This window comes from Marmota marmota, unplaced genomic scaffold (assembly GCF_001458135.2).
Source record: "Marmota marmota marmota unplaced genomic scaffold, marMar, whole genome shotgun sequence".
Classification (NCBI taxonomy): Eukaryota; Metazoa; Chordata; class Mammalia; order Rodentia; family Sciuridae; genus Marmota; species Marmota marmota.
In genome coordinates this window covers 28,769,479-28,790,942 of record NW_026000221.1, presented here as the reverse complement: position 1 = coordinate 28,790,942, position 21,464 = coordinate 28,769,479, and the positions used below count along the sequence as shown (strand labels likewise).

General features: G+C 38.8%; 1 protein-coding gene across 2 annotated transcripts; it reads right to left on the bottom strand.

Moving 5' to 3' along the window:
- Positions 1-701: 701 nt before the first annotated feature.
- On the bottom strand, positions 702-20,886 carry N4bp1 (NEDD4 binding protein 1). 2 transcript variants are annotated; one of them, XM_015488762.2, is made up of 6 exons: positions 19,171-20,883; positions 9,912-10,042; positions 6,703-6,799; positions 5,399-5,506; positions 3,333-3,440; positions 702-1,496 (listed from the first exon to the last, which is right to left on the bottom strand). In XM_015488762.2, the coding sequence occupies exons 1-6, from the start codon at positions 20,790-20,792 to the stop codon at positions 1,139-1,141; spliced, it is 2,424 nt and encodes an 807-aa protein (XP_015344248.1). In that variant the 5' UTR covers positions 20,793-20,883; the 3' UTR covers positions 702-1,138. The 2 variants fall into 2 exon arrangements, with proteins under 2 accessions (XP_015344248.1, XP_048648190.1); XM_048792233.1 differs by lacking the exons at positions 702-1,496; positions 3,333-3,440 and adding an exon at positions 3,464-3,955 and having other exon boundaries at positions 19,171-20,886.
- Positions 20,887-21,464: the final 578 nt, after the last annotated feature.

Here is a 21,464-nt window from a genome sequence, read left to right as displayed (position 1 = left end):
AATACTAAGATAAATTAGCTCTGGGAAAGACTCACAGGAAGAGCTGCTAGCAGGATACCAAAGAGAAGAACACATAAAAATAAACTGAGGGGCTCTGGGCCCCACAGAGGCTACTAATGCTATTTATTGTCTGGGGTCATTCTCGAGAATAGAAACTTTTTTTGGCAAAGCTGTACAAATTCCACATGTTCTTCCATGGTTAGGGCCAAAAGCTGGCCACAAATATTGGGTCCTTCAATAAACATCTCAGACCCTGGTGAGGTCTTCTGAGGCAAAGACAAGACTTCGAGAGCCAAGTAGGTATATGGAGGCCCAGGTGAGGTGAGTGTGTCACGGCGCTGGGTGAGCAGTCTGCCCCTGCCTGGCTGCTCTGTGGCAGTGGCTGTGGGCACGTCCTGACAGTGAGCACTCTGGGCCTCAGCTGCTTCCTCTGTAGGGTGGAAAGGGAAGAAAGGAGAGACCACACTAGCTCTCAAGCTTCTTCTAGCCCCAATATTCTGTGAGTCTAACTTTGCCCTGGTCATAAACAATGGCTAAGCACAAAGTGCCATCTAGTGGCACCACTTGTCCACTCTCACAAATGGCTCCGACAAAAGACCCCGTAGGAGGAAACCAACCCCAACTCCCAGGGGAGGGCAGAGGCGGCAGGAGAGGGGAGCACACTCCGTGTTAGTGGACAGGATATATTCACCTCAAGAAAATATACTTTAAGAGGTCTTGCTTTCCTTAAGAAAGCAACTCTTTTTATTTAGAAATGCTAATCATATCCATTTGTCAATATCTTTAGATTTAAGGAAAATAGTTTAAAAAACATAAAAATGTAAATACACTCAAGAGTAACTGCTATTAAACAGTTCTGAACAGGCAGAAAATGTAGACTTTCCTTTTACAGAAAATGTTAAATCTGTAATAGCAGCATAATTTATATATAGAAAAAAGCTGGTTTTGAAAACCCAGATTTTTTTTATACACAAAACATCTTTTTTTTTTCCTTTTCTTTTTTTCTCTTTCTCTATATACTACAACAATGTTTACACTGGGAAACAGGTTTTTTCACATTATGGTACTTCCCATCACGTATAACCATTAGCTCAAGTTTGATCCCTTGGCCATGAGCTCAAGCTTCTCAGCACAGTCTTCAATCTAACACCATGGCAGAGAGCGCATTTAGATCTTTCATGTATGGATGGGCTACCAAGATCTGGTCAATTTTCAGTCTTTGCTCAGAATCAGGAAAGATCTTCAGCAGGGCTTCCCTTAGCTCGCTGGTTTCTGCAGAAGACCTCTGTGCTGGCATGGGCAGGTTCTGCGGGACACTGGGCAGGTTTGGCAGGAGTGGAAAGTGGGACTGCTGAGGAAGCCAGTGGCTTGGAGAGGCTCCCTGAATCCGGCCTGGAGGCTGGTGGCTGGTGCTGGCTGCCTGGGTGCCAGGAATCCTGAAGCTGGGGTCAAACATGCCCACGTTCGGCAGGGCGTTGAGCAGGGGTTGCATATCTCTGTGAATGAAGTGAGTCTTGGTGAGAGTAGTTACAACATAAACAAGAAACCCCTCTACAAATGTGCTGCTGATCCAAACCCTGATCCTTAAGATGCCACTCTCTGCTTAATAGGGAAGATACCAGACTGCCATGGAGGCAGCGATATCAGCAACTACAGGGGAGCCCCGGGGATTTTCACTGATACCCATCTCTAGACTGGTAAGGACAGGGGATGAGCTAGATTCGTCCCAGGCCTGCTGTCTCAGGGCTGACCTTATCCACCTGTTTTGGCAGTAAACCAGTGTATTCGTGGGAGAATTTTTTAAAAAATAGGGACCACAGTGTCCTTCTATTCTGGAGAGTATGATTCTGAATTAGAAAAAGGAGCCCCTTTGGGTAGAAAGGTAGCTACCTCAGGCTCATGGTTCCCCCTCCCCACCAAATAACAGGTGAGGCACTATAATGGTGCCCACAACCTGATGCAGATGGATATGGGGGAATGTGGGGGTACAGAGAGGGCATCTGTATTGTTTCAAAATCTTCCACCTGACACTGGCTTGCAGTCTAGAAATGGGACTGGCTCAACAGTTTTCCTAATTTCAAAAACTCAAATAACTTAAAAAGTAGTCCCTTCAGGAAGGAAGAGACTATCAATTACTTACCACGTTTACAAAGAATCATTGGGTAAGAGATAAAAGGACACAATGAGGAAGCAGAGAGAACTCTCCCTCTGTTCCGTCTGAACCACAGGCCCTGGACTCACACACAGGTCTTGGGGCAGGGGTTAGTGAGATGGGCTGACATGCAGCAGGTGTTGGAAATGGCTGCCATCCTCCTGTTGTGGGAAGAGTGCATGACCCTTGGGAACTAAGCCCTCATTTGCATAATAAAACCCAACACTCAAAGAGAAATGATCCATCAGGGGACTTAAACTGTGCTGGTCTCTGTAGAAGATAATACCTCTGTGTGAACTCCCTTAACCACGACCAAGTCCAAACCTGGAGCCCCAAAAGCTCATGTTATAAATGGCAAAGATCAGCTGTGAAGTTTTACTGGGAAAGCAGCCAGGTATGGTGATTCATGCCTGTAATCCCAGCAACTCAGGAGGCTGAGACAGGAGGATTTCAACTTTGAGGACAGTCTCAGCAACTTAGTGAAGACACTGTCTCAACATAAAAAATGAAAAGGGCTGAGAATGTAGCTCAGTGACAAAGTGTCCCTGGGTTTGACCCAATACCAAAACAAACAACAACAACAAAAACCAGGGAGAGCAGTGTTTTCCTCTCTAGAGACTTCCAGAACACTCTTATGCAAACATCTGCTGGGAGATACACAGAAGAATAACTAATTTTGGTTTAAAAAGAAAAGAGGTCTGTCACCATATTATATGATCTGCCATTTAGGCCCATAAAAGACTGATTAACATCTGTTACCTGAGAATTCTGAAAACAGAAATAACCATTAGCACTACCAATCACTATTTTCCTTAAAAACAAAACCTAAACTTAACAAAACAAAAACAAAAAACAACCCTGAAACTACTAAACAATTTCAGAAAAATTTAATACTGGAGATGGTAAAAAGTAACTGTCAGTTCCCCCAGGTAGTGATTCTTGAACAGTAAATACAGGACAGGAGGAGTTCAAGTTCAAGGTCAGCAACTTAAAATTAAAAAAAAAAGAGTGACTGGGGAATATAGGACAAGGGTAAAGTGGCCTTGGGTTCTATCTCCAGTATCACAAAATAAAGATTATAATACCACTTTTACACTTCTAGTCTTTCAAAGATAGCACTTGAATATCGCACAAAAAATTTAAATGAAATAAACTTTTAAACATAAGATAGACTAAATACCTAAGAAAGACCTCTTTCCGAAGAAATTCTTCTAATCGAGGTCCACTTCTTCCAAGAGGATCATCAGGAACCATAAATATGTCCCCCACGAATGTATACTGAAGCAATCTACAACACAGAAAAATCACACACTGAAAAAAAACACTAATTCTTTATGGCTACAGCATCTCAGATTATCTCAAAAGTTTTCACCCAACTGCAAAGGAATGATCAGCCTATAAATTCTAAGACTGCTTTACTGCCTTCAAAGGAAAAAAACCTATACTCAAATTATACTATTTTAATTTCTATTTTGAATACAAATTCAGCAGTGCTAGAAATTTTGCAATTTAGATATTTCTCTGGGTTTGGGAAGCAGCTTCTTTTTCTAATATAACTTAGAGAAACAAGATGTAAAGACTTTGGACCCAGAAGGTGATCGACAAAGATTTAACTTTTTAATGAAAATGGAAATACATGCATCCATAGGCAAACCTACTGCAAATAACCTTTTTTAAAACAATGCAATATATAAAGAAAATCTAGTCATTAAGCATTACTTACCAACTATGGGAAAGGACTGAAGATGTAGCTCAGTAGAAGAGTGCTTTTACCTATAATGTATTAGGCTCTGGGTTTAATTCCTAGACCACCAAAAAATAAACAAAATTAAGAGCCTATGTTTGTTGTCCAGATTTGTGTATGTATATCCAGATCTCAGTTTCTGGTTTGCTTTTGCAAATTCTGAACAGAAGTTGTATTGAGTCTCATTTAAAGTTGCCAACAAGTAACAGGTGTGTCTAATACTGACAAGGAGCCCCAGGGCAAAGATCCTACAGAAACGTGTCCTAGAAGATTAATGTATGCTCATAAATTGCATAAAATGCTAAGGCTCATTCTTGGTTCAGTTATCACCAAAAGTTTTTTAACAGCATATGGGTCAAAATGCTATATACTCATTTATAGCAAAGCTTTTTCTAAAATCCTCTAATGATTTAGCAAAATATATCAGATTAGAGGCAACTGTGAAACTTCAATAGAGACAAATGTCTAGTTACACTACTTACCAGTTACATTTGGCTCGAGGTACATTCATCTCATGTCTTAAGATTTGTGGGCTATCTGACTTTATCCCTGGTATGAGAGCAGACTCTTGCCTTTTGTTTTACATAACTGGACAGAGGATGCATGTTAATAAAAAGTCTTGGAAGCTTCAGTCTGCTGGGTTTGTTTTTGGTTTTTATTTTGGTACAGGAATTGAACCTATGGGTGCTTTACCATTGAGCCACATCCCCAGCCTTTTTAATGTTTTATTTAGAGACTGGATCTTGCAGAGTTGCTTAGGGCCTTGCTAAGTTGCTGAGGTTGGCTTTGAACTCGTGATCCTCCTGCCTCAGCCTCTTAAGCTGCTGGGATTAGAGGCATGCGCCACCAAGCCCTGCAGTGTTTGCTGATCTTAAGGCAGTTTTCAGTAGTTGGACAATCACAGTATCAATACAAATGAAAAATTATAGCAGTGAATGCTAAATTCTTAACTTTGTTATTTTTATTTATGGATCTAAATATGTTTTTAGTATAGATGACTATAAAAAAGCTCTTGAAAAGCATCAGATATGAAAAGTAGAAATATTCTCCCCTACCCGTAAGAAGTAAAACCCCAATCAGTATATTGCTTTTGGTCCCATCCTCTTGCTGGAATCACAATATTTCAGAGGTGAGATCTCAGTTGTCATGAAATCCAACCTTTCACTTCACAGCTAAGTAACTGAGGAAGGCCTCATGGCCTGACAAATTCTGCCAAGGCAAGAGGGAAGTGCCCTTGTACTCCATCATGCCACAAAACTATACCTCATTTCATGCCTGAGAACACTGATCTCTAAGAGGACACCATGTGGACAAACACAGTGGGCCCTGACACACCACTCACTGGTTCTGAGGCTTTGAAAAGGGGGCCAACGACCTTGTAGACGGGGTATAGAAGAGTCTTTTGCAGGACCAATGTACACAGTGGACAGACAAAATGCAAACAAAAACAACAAACAATAACAAAAAACTTTTCTAACTAAAAACAAAGACGAAAATATTACCTTTTTGTAATAATTTCTCGCCAAGAGACTGACTCAGTCACAAATTCTCTGAAGTTATCATTTGTTACAATTATGCCACCAGTTTTGTCCGCTAAGTGTAGCAGAAACCTATGGTAATATAAGAGTTTAAAATGAGCAAACAGGCATCCCTGGCTTAGAGAAGCCATGTTATAAGAAAATAAAAAATTTCTTCTTAGGAAATGACCAAAGAATTCAACCAAGGCTAGAAAAGTTATGCCCCAGTCAACTGAAGATCAGTTAGAAATGAAGAACTGTAAAATTATTAGTGTTGTTATAAAAGAACTATTCTTCATAAAATCTAGTTTTAAAAAACAGTTTATACATTTTTCTAGAAAAATTATATTATCAATAAACAATGGTAATAAGAATGAACAAGAACCGGAGGAGAGAATGAATTAGAGGTGACAAGCCTGTGGAATCACTATTCAGCCTTTTAGCAAATAAGCTACAGTTTTTTGGTTCTAAGACTAGCTGCATGGTACAGTCAGTCTTGAGAACTAGCTAGACCTGCCATTCTACTTAGCCTACACTACAGAGTCATTCAAATGGAAGTTATGAAAAGATACACAATGATGAAAAAGTAAGAAACAATAAAGAAAATGCTGTTTCATTGCTGGAGATTACTCCTGTGGATCCTGTTAGCATACTTTTAAGGACAATGTAAATTTCATCTCTTAAGTCAGGATCACCACATATGTCTAAGGCAATGTAGACAAAGACAATGAAACAAACGGAATCACTGGAATTAAAGGTGCCAACTAACAATAATTGTTATTAGCAGTAATTATTCAAAGGGCACTAAAAAAAAAAAAAAGCCTCATTAGTTTCAGAGATCTTAAAAGACCTTGGAAATAAACATGATTTAGTTCTTTATTAATGAATATTTTACAAATTATTTCTAACTGGCATGAATTTAAGTGGTGATATTTGTGTAGAGGTGTTAATAAAAGTAGGAACTAAGGCTTGAGTGAGTGTGCCACAAATCAGCACATGTATCCACGTCCTCCAAAACCCAGAGAACCATAGAAATCAAGCAAGAGCCTAGTCTGGGTGGGCTGGAAGACCTCAAGGCTTTTCCTGAATCCAGAAGCCCAACCTGTACACTCCAGAGCCCTGCCCCTCACACAGGGCTGAGCATCTAAACTTAATGGTCATGAATATTAAAATCCTCAAACCTGAGTCAAGCAACAAGTCCTTTGAGAGTGTGCATCTGTCCAAAGGAACAGGTGGCTGGTTCCTCACCACCCCACTCCCACCTTAGAAAGGAAAATGGCCTTTCATACCTGTCATCATGAGAAGCAATTCTTTCTCCAAACACCATCCGGGCAGGAGTTAAAGATAATATTCCAAGCTCCTGGAGCTGGGTTAAGAAGTGCTGCTCTGTTCATGGAATAAGTTAAACACACACTCAGAAAAAAGCTATTTTCCCAGATGTGTAAATAAATGAAAGTACATCCAAATGTTTCACTTGGAGAGTTTTAGAAAACCTTTCTATTGACTCAGTATTACTAACTTACTGGGAAGAATTAATGAAAATGAAAAAGCATCAAGCAAGACCCATACCAAGGCAAATGCAGCATATGAACTAGCTGTATTTTTAACAATAAAAAGGTTCAACTCTGTTCAGTTCCTTAGCCCATTTGTTAACTGTATTGTTTGGGGTTTTTTTGGTGTTAAGTTTTTTGAGTTCTTTATATTTCCCGGAGATTAGTGCTCTATCTGATGTGTGTGTGGTAAAAATTTGCTTCCATTCTGTAAGCTCTCTTCACCTCACTGATGGTTTCTTTTGCTAAGAAGCTTTTTAGTTTGAATCCATCCTATTTATTTATTCTTGATTTTATTTCTCATGCTATAGGCATCTTGTTAAGAAATTCAGGGCCTAATCTGACATGATGAAGATTTGGGCCTACTTTTTCTTCTATTAGGTGCAGGGTCTCTGGTCTAATTCCTAGGTCTTTGACCCACTTTAAGTTGAGTTTTGTGCATGGTGAGAGAGAGAGGGGCTTAATTTCATTTTGCTGCATATGGATTTCCAGTTTTCCCGGAACCATTTGTTGAAGAGGCTATCTTTTCTCCAATATATGTTTTTGGTGCCTTTGTCTATGATATAACTGTATTTATATGGGTTTGTCTCTGTGTCCTCTATTCTGTACCATTGGTCTATTTTGGTGCCAATACCATGCAATTTTTGTTACTTTAGCTCTGTAGCATAGTTTAAGTTCTGGTATAGTGATGCTACCTGTTTTACTCTATTTACTGAGGATTGCTTTGGCTATTTTGGGTCTCTTATTTTTCCAGATGAATTCAATGATTGCTTTTTCTATTTCTATGAGGAATGCCACTGGGATTTTGATTGGAGTTGCATTAAATCTGTATAGTGCTTTTGGTAGTATGGTTATTTTGACAATATTAATTCTGCCTATTCAAGAATAAGGGAGATCTTTCTGTCTTCTAACGTCTTCTTTAATTCCTCTCTTTACAATTCTGTAAATTGTTCATTGTAGAGGTCTTTCACCTCTCATTGATTCCCAAGTATTTTATTTTTTTGAGGCTATTGTAAATGGGGTAGTTTTCCTAGCTTCTCTTTCAGAGGATTTGTCACTGATGTACCAAAAACAAACAATCCAATCAATAAATGGGCTAAGGAACTGAACAGACACTTCTCAGATGATATACAATTGATCAACAAATATATGAAAAAATGTTCAATATCTCCAGCAATTAGAGAAATGCAAATCAAAACTACTCTAAGATTTCATCTCATTCCAATCAGAATGGCAGCTATCACTAATACAAACAATAATAAGTGTTGGCAAGGATGTGGGGAAAAGGGCGCACTCATACACTGTTGGTGGGACTGCAAACTGGTGCAACCAATATGAATAGCAGTATGGAGATTCCTTGGAAAACTTGGAATGGAACCACCATATGACCGAGGTATCGCACTCCTCAGTTTATACCCAAAGTACTCAAAAACAGCATACTACAGTGATGCAGCCACATCAATGTTTATAGCAGCACAATTCACAATAGCTAAATTGTAGAACCAACCTAGATGTCCTTCAATAGATAAATAAATAAACTGTGGTCTATATACATAATGAAATATTACTCAATCATGCTAAGTGAAGTAAGCCAATCCCAAAAAACCAAAGGCTGAATGTTTTCTCTGATATGAGGATGCTGATCCATAATGGGGATGGGGGCAGGAAGCATGGGAGGAATGGAGGGTCTTTAGACAGGGCAAAACAGAGGGAGGGAAAGGGAGGGGGCAGAGGGGCAGGAAAGATGGTGGGATGAAATGGACATCATTACCCTAGGTACATGTGTGAAGACACGAATGGTGTGACTCTATTTTGTGTACCACTAAAGAAATGAAAAATTGTGCTCCATATGTATACTATGAATTGAAATGCATTCTGCTGTCGTGTATAACAAATTAGAATAAGCAGATTTTTTTAAAAACAGGTTCAACTCATTTGTGTTTTAGGAGTAAGCCATACATCTACAGTTGTCTGTACAAATATTTACGGATATTTATGGGTGTGGGTGATGACAAAGGAGAACTAGGGGCCAAAGCCACATTTCAGACAACCAGAATTCTCATACCCGCGGTCCCCTAATAATATTCATCACTGACTTAACTAAAATTCACACAATGTATTTGATTGTCTTGGAAGTGTACATATATAAGAATTATTAAGACTCTTTCAGAGATCCAAGTTTCAAAAATAGCTACAAAATGAGTGGATCTGTTTTGTTCTTCCTGTACCTTCTGCTAGGAAAAATGCTCTCCAAAATGAAGGAAGTTGGGAGTACCTGGGAAATGTGCAGTTTGACCACTTCCCACTTCACTAGTGACCCAAAGTCTCACTTCCTGCTTAGTGTGTTGGACAAATTCTATATTCACCCCAATCCCAATCTACCTTTTCTAAGTGCTCTAACATGTTAAGCTGTCTGGCAAAGCTTTTTCACTTGTCTTCCTATCATGACCTAAGACACAAACAACTGTTAAGTTTCTCTGGAATAATTTCATAAATCATAACAGGTTCCAACCTTTTGTGTGTGGTCTGCACAAAGTACTATATGGCTAATGATTTATATTAAAGTATTACTGTTGAAAAGACATTATATTTTAAAGTGCCAAACTTATCAAGTGGCCATTTATTAAAAAATGCTATTTAAATAGTCAGAAATCTGGCCTAATAGAGGGCATATTTTCATTTTCAGAATGTCAAAAGAAAATTTTTGTGATGTACAATAAATTCTAACGTATCTTTCAAATAATCATATGAACTTTTGCATCTTTCCTTCAATTACTTCTTATACTGTTGTACTCTTCAACTGATATCTTACTAGACGGAAGAGACTTAGAATTTTGTTGTTAAAAGATCCTGCCACAATATATGGCTCTAAGTACTATGTGTTGCAATTCTAAGCCAACTCATTAAAAATTTCTAATTAGAAATTTGGAAAAATTGGTTTGACTCACCTGTGACATTAGGATCACGCCTTGTTCTCCACTGAGGAACAAACACAGTAATGTTTCGGTTGCCAAGCTTCCAAAAATATTCAACAGCAATTGCAATTCCACGACAAGAGAAAAACTTTTTTAGACCATGGCTGTAAGAAAAATTTATTTAAAAATTTATTTCAGTTTAACATGTTCAAAATGTAATGAAGAATCTTAAATTTCACAGACATGTAAAGCTATGGCAACCACAGAAGTAGAATCTTCTGAAGATTCTGTTGAACAGCCAGTATTAACCTCTTAAAGCATACATTAGTAACTAGGCACAAAATCTATAATTTGTTAGGTCCTCAGAGATTGTTAGTACATCATTTAACCTGCTCTTCACACCAAAGGCAAAACTTTCTGGTAAAGTAATACTTTAAATTTTCAAAAAGCCATTCCCAAAGAGAGAACTACTGGTAGCGTTCCTTCTCACATGTGATCCAGTGCAGGAAGTGTAGTAGTTTCAGTCTTGTTTTCCTTTTCCTTTTTTTTTTTTTCCAGTTTCCTAATCCCGATTATATAAAACATAATTTGTGAATTTGATATTCACAGAATTGTGCCATTAATACATTAATGGAAATGTATATGTCAAACACTTAGCTGTTTATTGACACGAGACTGGTTAAAAAAACACAGGTATATCCATGTGTTTCTTATGCGTATGTTTGAAGCTAGTGAACTGTTTGTCACAATATATTTTTGTGGTATGTAAAATGCAGCTAGCTTATATAACTTAAAATTTGGTATGAGTTTATTCATGCCTTATCTCTCACTTTTTGAGTAAGTGAAAAATTTGGGAGTTTGAAAATGTCAACTTCATAAATAAAAGAACAGAATTCCCTGTAACGATCTTTTACCATGGGGGAAGGGGTCAGTGGCAGAGCCTACTACTTCACAAAACCAAAAGAGACTCCACTGAAGGAGTTCTGTCACTCAATATGATAGTCTTATGGTTTTCCTTGTATTTTGGTTGATTTAATGGATGTGCTGTTTTGGTATAAGGTAATGAGCTTCATGGTAAATTTGTTAGTTAATGCAGTTTTTTTTCCCCCTTTAACCCAGTATCTGGGGATCACGAGTTCAAAGTCAGGCTCAGCAACCTAGCAAGGCCCTAAGCAACTAAGTGAGACCCTGTCTCTAAATAAAATGCAAAACAGGGCAGGGGATGTGGCTCAGTGGTCGAGTGCCCCGAGTTGAATCCTTGGTAATCGCCACCCAACTCCCCCCCTCCCCCCAAAAAAGAGTTCATCCTACTAGGGGGAAAACATTAGTATTTTAAAATTCTGCCTAGTCACTGGCCTCCAAGAATCTCTAAGAATCTTAAAATTTGTTGCTAAAGCAGAAATTAGTTTAGTAGCTATGATGTTTATATCCCATGCCTGCCTGTGACAGAAGAATAGTTTAAGATTTGATATTGTGACATGATGATCACTATCACAATGACCAAGGAGCTGCCATCACCAGCTGGACTCCAGCCCCTTTGGGAGAACTGTAAAATCTACCCAATTTAAAACTTATAACAACTTTTTTTGGGGGGTGGGGGACATATTGGGAATTCAACCAGATGCTTTACCACTGAGCTATATCCCCAGTCATATTTTTTATTTTAAGACACGGCAGAACTTACGGGAAATAATTTAAGGGCAAGAATCAAATGAAACTAATAGAACCCTTGAAGGAAGCAGAAAAAAGGGAAAATGGGTAAACATACAAGAACAGGCCAACAGACTTTTTTCTGTGAAGGTCAATATGATCTGTCTCACCACTCAACTCTGCCAGAAAAGTGTGAAAGCAACCACAGGCAAATAGTTGTCAATGAGCCCAGTGTGGCTGTGTTCCACATTCACAAAAGCAGGAGGGGGCTGATTTCACCAACAGTGTGTGAACCTTGGCATAGAAGATTTTAAAAAAATGCATCCCCTCAAATCAATCCAGTAACACTCTGAAAGAAGAAAAACTACTTAAGTCTTACTCTTAGGCAGTTACGTGGTAGAGGGAGAGGAGAAGGAAGAGTGCTTCCTTCTACATAAATCCTGCCTGGCTTGGCTTTGGGGGTCCCCTCTTCATCTTACTAGTTAGAAGGGATCTGGCCAAAGTTATTCTCCCAAATCAATGAGCCGATATATTCTTGGTCTGGTCAGGTGGTCTCTTGTTATTCCATTCCTCCTGATGCCTGACCTCTGAGCTCCCTCCTCCCACCCCCCTTTTTAGTATTTTTTTAGGCAAGTACTCTGCCTCTGAGCCACAATCCCAGTCCCCCCCCCACCCCGTTTTTTGGTAACAGGAATTGAACTGAGGGGCGCTTGGTCACTGAGTCACATCCCCAGCCCTCTTTTGTATTTTATTTAGAGGCTTTTGCTGAGGCTGGCTTTGAACTTGAAATCCTCTTGCCTCAGCCTCTTGAGCGCTGGGATTACAGACATATGCCACTGGGCCTGGCTGAGCTTTCCTGTTTGTTGCTTGCTTTGTGTGCAATGCTCTTGAATCTTCCTTGCCTACTCTATCCCAGTCCTCCTATGAAGCTGTCTCTAGACACAAGTCCCCAATCAGATCCTTCCTCTCCTCTCACTTCCTCCCCTGCTCTGCAACAGAATCAGAGATGGAGTAAAATTTAGATTCTCTATTAGAGATAAGAAGATAACCCTGACAGACAGCATGATCTGCCTGGGTTACCCTGCCAGAGGGTGGATATGCTAGATCTCACCCACTGGCTTCCTCACACCTGGCCAGTCAGTCCTTTTCCCTTCCCATTACTGCACATGGAGGTGTCACTTCAACTGCACCTCTAACACCTGAGAGGAGGCATGGGCTGAACACTCAACCAACAGCTAAGGTGGGGAGAGATTCAGAAGAGTTGCTCACAAACTTCTCTTTTTAGAGGCTGGAGTTTACTCTCTTTTTCAGGGAATCATATATACAGATGATAGAGGCTCTTATCCAAACACAATTGCAAGTAAACAAACTCATTCTTAATAAAATAATTCAGGAGTGGGTGGCTTATCTAAAGGCATTCAAATATGGCAAGGATACAGCAACATGACATGTGGTGGTGGTGGGGAATGGGAGAACGTGTATTGTTTTTAAAGGGCACCCTTTTTTATTAGCAAGGACAGGCCTGTAGTTAATGCTATTTAGCTCTAACATAAAAATCTAAAATACAACAACCAAAGGGTCCATGTTTATCCCTAAAAATGCTAACCCTTGACGGAAATGTACTAAAAAGCAAGGAGTGGTGGTGGTGCGCGCCTGGAATCCCAGTGACTCGACTCTGGAGGCTGAGGCAGAAAGACTGCCAAATCTGAGGCCAACCTCAGCAGTGTAGTAAGATCCTGTCTCAAGATTACAAATAAAAAGAGTTGGGGATATAGCTCAAGTGGTAAAGTGCTCCTAAATTCAATCCCCAGTACACCCCCAGCCCCCACAAAAGGGAACCTCACAGAGGTGGATGCAGTGGCACATGCCTGTAATCTCAGCTGTTCAGGAAGTTGAGGCAGAAGAATCACAAGTTTGAGGCCAGCCTGGGCAATTTAGTGAGACCTTGTTCTCAAAAGTTTAAAAAAAGGGTTGGGGATGTAGCTCAGTAGATGGCTTGCCTAGCATACATGAGGCTCTGGGTTCAACCCCCAATCTGGGGGCGTTGGGGAACTTGTAAAGTACCTCTTTTTCAATAGACAGAAATGTATATACTACCAGCTTTTCATATAATGATTCTGCTTGACAACTGTAGAAATTGAATGGATTGAAATAGCATTCCACTGAGTCAAGTTGGGGATACAGATAAAGGAATGCTGTTGCCCTGTACCCCTCACAAACACAAGCTGGGGGGGAGGGGATAAAGTTCTTGGAAACATTAGATCAGCTCTGATTTCCAGTGATGTTTTTTGTAAAAAGATCAAATCATTTTTGCTACTCTGAAAAATCTCCAGAGCTGGAGGAATACTGCTTCTAAATTATGGCAAAGAAATAACAGATATGCCCCAAAAATAAAACTACAGGGAAAAAAGAAAAAATGTCAAGTGGAGATAAATTGTTGTCCTGAAAATATTACCAAAAGCCCCATCAGGAATCTTTCCTAGTTCCAATTCCAACATCTGGACTAAGCAGATGTGTTTAATCCTCACTGCCTTTCAACCTCTCTGCACTGACATGGAAAGGCTCATTGTTGGAAGGTAAGCCCAGACCAAGGGTTTGCCTTGACCTAGAGACAAGCATATATTTAACATACATAGTATACTTTGGGGAAGACCAAAACTATGGGGTTCCCAGCTCCAAGTGCAGAATGAACAGCGCTTTTGTTTGGAAGGCAAATAGACAGGCTCTCAAGGAGATTTGAATTCCCATCCCATGTCACCGGAAACAAACTGTGTCTTTTGGTTGTTTTCCATATTAGAGTAGAGAGTCAAAGGAAGTGTGTCCAAAGCATGAGAGATGGGAGACAGAAAAAATCACAACAGTCATAGAAGCAGACAGGGGAGTATCAGAAAACAGTGCAAAGTTCTTTCTCAGTTATCCAGGAAAGAGTTATTTCCTTCTATAGCTCCCACTTAACAAAGATAACCCTGAAACCCAATATTGAAAGATGAGCATTAAAAAAGGCTTTAAAAAAAAAAGCATAGTTCTAACAACTGAGGGGCAAGCTTCATCTACATGGAAAATTATCAACTCAGACAAGTCAGGTGCTCTTATGCTGAAGTTTCCGGTTGACAGAGTTCAAATGTTCCTTGCCACTACTGTGATATCTAGCCATATACCGCAAACAGTTTCCACTGACTCATCATTTGACTCATTCATGGTGACAAGGGGGAAAAATTAGTAAAGATATACATAATCAGCAGCATTAAGTAGGGTATTTTGGAATTTCTCACTGGTTTTTATGGGCCGGAGACATCATGTTGGCTAACTAATTAAACAAAGGCTTTGCAGAAACCCAGGGAAGAGTGGGCCTGAGCTCCTTTCAGGTGGAGTTTATACCAACAGAGCCTATTGCCTAAGGACTTAAATTTCCTTTTTTTTTTTTTAAAAAAAAAAAAAAACTACTTCCTCAACTAGTTAGGTCAAATAAGTATGGTTTATTTAGCAGTGGCTACACAAACTCACAACTTAAGTCTCCAATGATGCCAAGCCTGAAAATTCTAACCTCAACTTCTGTGAGAGGAGACAGGGCTGCTCTGAGCAGAAACATATCATGTATATAGCCCTGGACAAGCTTTTTGAACTATTTCACATTATTAAGTTATTAAGTTACAGATCATTTTTGCCTCATAAAACTGATAATTGCATTAAAAAATGTAATACCAGACATTAATTATCATTATATTTACTTAATTAACTAATGGCCTCAGTTAAAATTTGATCTAAATTGATCATTAGAATGGTCATGTTTTTCCAACTTAATTTACTGAGATAAATCTGATTAAAAATTTAATTATAGAAAACAATCATTTGAAAGTGAGCAATTCAATGGCATTAACAATTCTGTGTCGGGGCTGGGGATGTGGCTCAGGCGGTAGCTCGCTCGCCTGGCATGCGTGCGGCCCGGGTTCGATCCTCAGCACCACATACCAACAAAGATGTTGTGTCTGCCGAGAACTGAAAAATAAACGTTGAAAAATTCTCTCTCTCTCTTTCACTCGCTCACTCTCTCACTCTCTCTTTAAAAAAAAAAAAAAAATTCTGTGTCACCACCACTTATACCAAGTTCTAAAATATTTCCTCAAAAATAAAACCCAATGCCCATTAAGAGTTTCCCATAAAAAGGGTTAATTTTAATTACTGATATTTTCAGATCAATCTATATCCAACTAAGTGTAACTATGGGCATCACATCCTTTTTTAAAAGCATTGCTTTTAAATTAAGACATTTACGAGTTCAAAGAAAATTCAAACTCTTCCAAAATAATCAGTTTTCAGAGAGAATTAATGAAAGCTTGCAGGTTTCCCTTACTGCACTGATTGGTGGTTTTCAAAGGAGATTTGGCACTGTGCTCAAGGATGATAGGAAATATGTGCTAGTGTTTTGGGGTTTCACAATGACCAGAGAGGGGGCACTATGAACAAAATAGGAGGGATCAGATACAGAATATCAGATGGTACCACCGTAAATTCCAATAGTGATCCCTTAGAGAAACAGGCTACTTATTCCTCCAGAACGTTTTTAGAAGCAACTGCTTAGTCTATGTTAATTTGCATTCTTTTTTTGAACATCAATTTGGGAAATCTTTCCACATATAGAAAAAAGTTTCTAAAAAAAGGGTTAGTATTAGTCACAGCGATGACTTAAAATTTTTATCATCACATGGCTCAAGAAATCCTAACCAAAAAAGAAAGAAATCCTTACAATGAGGAACTGGTGCTGAGCCTGAAACTCCATTTTAGATTTTTATTTAGATAATGCTAGGCAGCTGTGGGTCATTTACTGGGTTTCCCCCAAAATAGTTGCCAAAAAAAAAACCAAAAACAAAAAAACAAAAAACAAAAAACAACAATGAAAACTGACAATAAATAGTATTATTTAGAGAGGAAGACAAGTATATTACATATTTTTATGGCCAATCTTCAAACTTTAATATATGAACTGCTGGCATTTTCCTTTATTCTTTGGACAGCAAAGACAACACCAACAATTCATTCAAACAAATAAAAAGCAGCTGCAGCAGGCAAGGTGGTACATGCCTGTAATCCCAGCTACTTGGGAGGCTGAGGCAGGAGGACTGCAAATTCAAGTCTTGGCAACTTAACAAAACCCTGTCTCAAAATCAAAAATAAAAAGGGCTGAGGATGTAGCTCAAGGGTAAAGTGCCCCTGGATTCAATCCCCAGTACCAAAATAAATGAGTGAATAAATAAAAATAAAATAAAAAGCAGCTTGATGTTGTGGTGCTCACTTGTAATCCCAGTTTTACAGGAGTTTAGGGTATGAGGATTTAAAGTTAGAAGCCAGCCTGGGCAACTTAGTAAAAACCTGTCCCAAAATAAAAAAGGTTTGGAGATTAGCTTGTGGTAGAGCTCTTGTCTAGCTTGGATGAAGACCTGGGTTTGGTTCCTAGGACTGAAAAAGTAAAACAAATAAAAAGCAGAATAGTCCTTATATTAAAAAAAAAAAAATAACAACAACAACATACTAAAGACCTTCCATGGGACTCCAGGCTTGCCAGGGGGCTGGAGGATTGGCTGGATGCAATGAGCAAGCCTGAAGAAGCTGGCGGCAGGGTTCTGGGAGGTGGGAATCAAGTTGAGCCTCACCTACACCTGCTCTCCCCACTGCTTTTTACAGCCACAGATCCACACTACTCCATGGCTGTGGGCCTCAACCTGAGCCACAAGGCAACCAAGAACATGAGCAGGCAGAGACAAGCTGCCACAGTGGACACTTTGCCAAACACACCAAGTTGGTGTGAGACGTGACCAAAGAGGCGTGTGGCTATGCCCTACAAAAGCAGTGTGCTTCGGAGCTTCTCAAGATGCCCAAGGGCAAACGAGCCCTCAAGCTCATCAAGAAGAGGGCAGGGATACAGATCTGTACTAACAGGAAATGAGAGGAGGTGACCTCACCACCCTAAGAAAAACAGCTGCCAAGAAGAACTACACCCCTCTCCCCTCTTTGTGTAATAAAACCTTTACAGAAAACATTCAGAACAAGAGCAACAACAACAAATACGAAAATATTTCTGGATGAAATGAGGGCTGAAGAGTAGCTCAGGAGTAGAGCACCCGCCTTGCAAGCACTGCAATAAACAAGCAAACAAACAACATGGGTGTAAGGCAGTAGGAGAGAGTACAGATAAAACAAAAATTACAAACATATAATAAACGTCAATAATTTTAATTTTTCAATTTCAATAGGTATTTCTAAAATTTCAGGACATTAATTGAACTTTTAGAACTCCTGGGATAAGGGGTCACACATTCAACAATGCATAAAAAGTATATTTAAGATCTGGCAACCTTTCCCTCATTCCATGTGCAGACATTCTATGTCTTGAATGGTGGCTTCCTAAAATGCTAGACATTGAAGGTCCCTATAAATTTGCCCCCAGGTGCCCCTGATTTTTTAATTCATACATGTAGTGAACCACAACCCAGATCTACAAAATAAACCCCAACCTAGCTGAAGAGTACATTCATGTGATAGACAAGTCTCAGTTAATCACAGCAGCTGAATTTTAGCCAACCACAGGCTGCCAACTGATCTGATCATGTCCACATAAGGCAACTGTCTCATCACACCATTCCCAAATAAGGCAAATGTAGAGCTACAATCAAAATTGTTTCTGTATATCACTTCCCTTTTTCTGCTTGTAAATCCTGCTGATAGCTGAAGCTCTCTGAACTTCTGGTTATGAATGCTGCCCAATTCATGAATCAAATCTTTGCTAAAATTAATTCTCCAAATTTACTTTAACTAAAGCTTATGATAATGGGGTGAGAGTACTACACTGGAGAGAAAGTACCTAGCAAGTTGAAATGGCATGATAAAGATGTCCTTAAGGGCAGGTGAAAAGACAACAGATTTGAAGCAAATAAAGCTCAGAAGTACTGAGTGACCTGACCAAAATTAAACAGCTCCAAGGTGGGGTGGAGACTCTGACCCTCATATTCTTCTTAGGCACTATGCTAAAATGTCCCTTGGAGAAACAGCCTAATCTTACAGTAATAAAACCAGAATCCTAACAGGAGATCCAAGACAGGCTAAATAGACATGATCATTCCACATTTTTTTTTTTGTTTTAAATAAAAACAAATATTACAAACTTTTAGGAAGAACACAGCACATAATGAAGCTCAAACTAATTTCCTTAAGAAGGAAACTATCAAAAGTGCAATAGAAATATATCACACCTATTACCACTGTATACTTTTGGTTAGTGACAAAGCATATTCTAGCATAAATAGAAAAACTTTTTTTTTTTTTGGCTCCACACTTGTATTCAGAACCTAATGGCACTCATAGGACTGATAATATAACAAAAAACTCTCTAGACTGCATTATCATTAGGCAATACAGTGTAAATTTTCTAACATTTCCTGCCCATAGGAATGTAAGTTTAGGAGGGCGAAATGTAAAGTTCATGACTCTAGAAGATGAAATGATGAAACCTTTCCAACTGGTTATTGGAGATTCACCTCAGATTCACTAGACACATGCATAGGGTTTCTATATACATGTATGTAATTCCAAGACACTACTTAGAGTACTATGTAAAACTATAAAATAATTTGCAGATAAGAGGACTTACGTAATTGCAACATTGCTTCCATCTATAACAATATGCTTCAAGTCCATTCTCCCTGGTTCGTTTTTTAATTCCAGCTTGTAGGGTACTTTCAGAGTATCTCGAAACCTTTGAACCCCTGTAACTGAGGAATCAATATGATCAGAAGGTCCTGCCAATCTTGCATCAGTAACTGAAGGTAATAGCTGCGGCAGCGGCATTGGTGGAGAAAGGGGTGGACAATTTGGCTTAGACTGAGGAGAGCTACAATGTCCTGGACGTTTTTCACAGGCAGATTTCATATTATTTGAAAGCAAGGGTTCTGCCTGCTGTTGAAAACCATTTTCAGGAAAAACTGGAATTCTGGGCTGGTGACTTGAAGCTCCCCTTGAAACAAAATTGACGTCTTTGGGACTTGAAGGAGCAGAGGGTAAACGGCCATCAGTTTCAAGGTCTATATTACAAACATAGTTCTGGTTTGAACCCCAGATTTCACGTTTCTGTTCTATTGGCACTGTTCTGAAGGTATTAATTTTGCAATTTGAGGTACAAGGCTTACCTTCTACTTTGAATGGTAACTGAGAAAATTTTTCTACCGTATTTTGCTGAGTGTGACTCTGTGTTTTCTTTGGAGTGGGATCTGTTGTGAGCTCATTAATGCTGCTACAAACACCTTTACTTTTGGTTTTGTTGGTGTCTGTAGTACTAGGTGAAAATTCTCTGTTTTCTTGAAACCTTTTATTTTCTTTTTCAATTTCCTCCAAGAGCAATAATGGTTCAGTAGAAGGCCCAAACTCCCTAATGACCTTTTCAACAATTTCTTGAGAATAGCCCATGGTTTTAAAAAAGTTTACGAGGATATTGTATTCCATTTCCTCAGTAGTGTCTTTTACATCTGGACTTAAATTTTCAGAATCAGTAGAAGAATCAGATAGGTCAATGATTACACTTCCAGAGGATGTCTTATCATCGTGTAAAAGTTCTCCTTCTTGAACATTTTCTAAAGAAAATTGCTTCTTGGTATGCCTTTCCTCAGAATCAGAAAATCTCCTTTTGTGACAAATTCTCTCTTTGGAAAGTGCCTCTTCATCTGGGCTTAGGCCATTTACAGGAACAAAAAGCACATCTGGTGAACTAGAAAAGACAGTGTCCATTTGTTTTGTAAGCTCAGAAACAGGAGTCCCAGCTTTATTTCTTTCATCTTCCTGCAAAACAATTTCATCTCTAGAAATATTCAGTCCTGTGGCAGCATTCTGTGTAAACTCTGTATGTTGAGCATCTCTAATTTCAATAACATCATCATCTCCTGTTTTAAATAGATTTTCCTCACCTTGTGTGAGAGTCAAAAGTTCTTTTTTTAAGGAAGTGGGCAAAATCAACAAATCCATTGTAAAATTATCTGCATGGGCTTCAACAAATTGTTTAAATTCCCTTTTCACCTCTGATTCTTTCTGAGTACTGGGTAGGTTCTCATTATTCTCAAAGAGCTTTACAAATTGCTGAATGTGACTCCTGGCCATAACTACAGCCTCAGCACTTCCTCTGATGCCAAGAAGACCAATATCAAGAACACAGAGGTCAGCACAAGTATCCTGAATCAAGCTCTTCAGAAACAGGCTCTGTGCCCCAACAAAAATGCAGTGCATGGCCTTGGGATAATATTCTCTTTCTTCTAGTTCAGGTTCACAGATTCCTTTGATATATTCCTATAAAGAGAAGAAAAGAAATTAGATCAATTTACAAGAGCTCCTCAACAGCACATATTAAGTTACATGTATACTAACAAATGTTAATGTGACTTCACAAAACATCATAAATATGTTTATAATTTTGGGGAAAATATCACACAGTTTCCATAAAATGAGATTAACATATATAAACCATTTAATCAACTTTGGAGGAAATGAGAATTTTGCATCTATATCTAAGAGACAGGAAACAATTTTAAACAATTTAAAACAATTTTAAACGTTTTAATTGTGTGTTTTGCAGTATGATCTTAGGAATTTGTCTAAATGGATAATCCAGAAGCTAGATTTACTTAGATTAGAGAACAAACATATTTGCCTGTTACCAGTCATTTATTACTACAAGGACATAATCAAGAGATTACATAATAAAGTCAAATGATTTATTAGAGAACAAATTTTGACTTTTGCATTGCTAGCATTACTCCCAGTTTCCAGATGAAACAAACACTATTACCCTTTGTTTCCAGATTTCTTGAAGGTATTCAGAAAAAACATGATTAATTTAACAAAAATCATTTCTTCCAGCTGCTTGGAATAATCTATACCCTATATAATTTTATGTCTGTT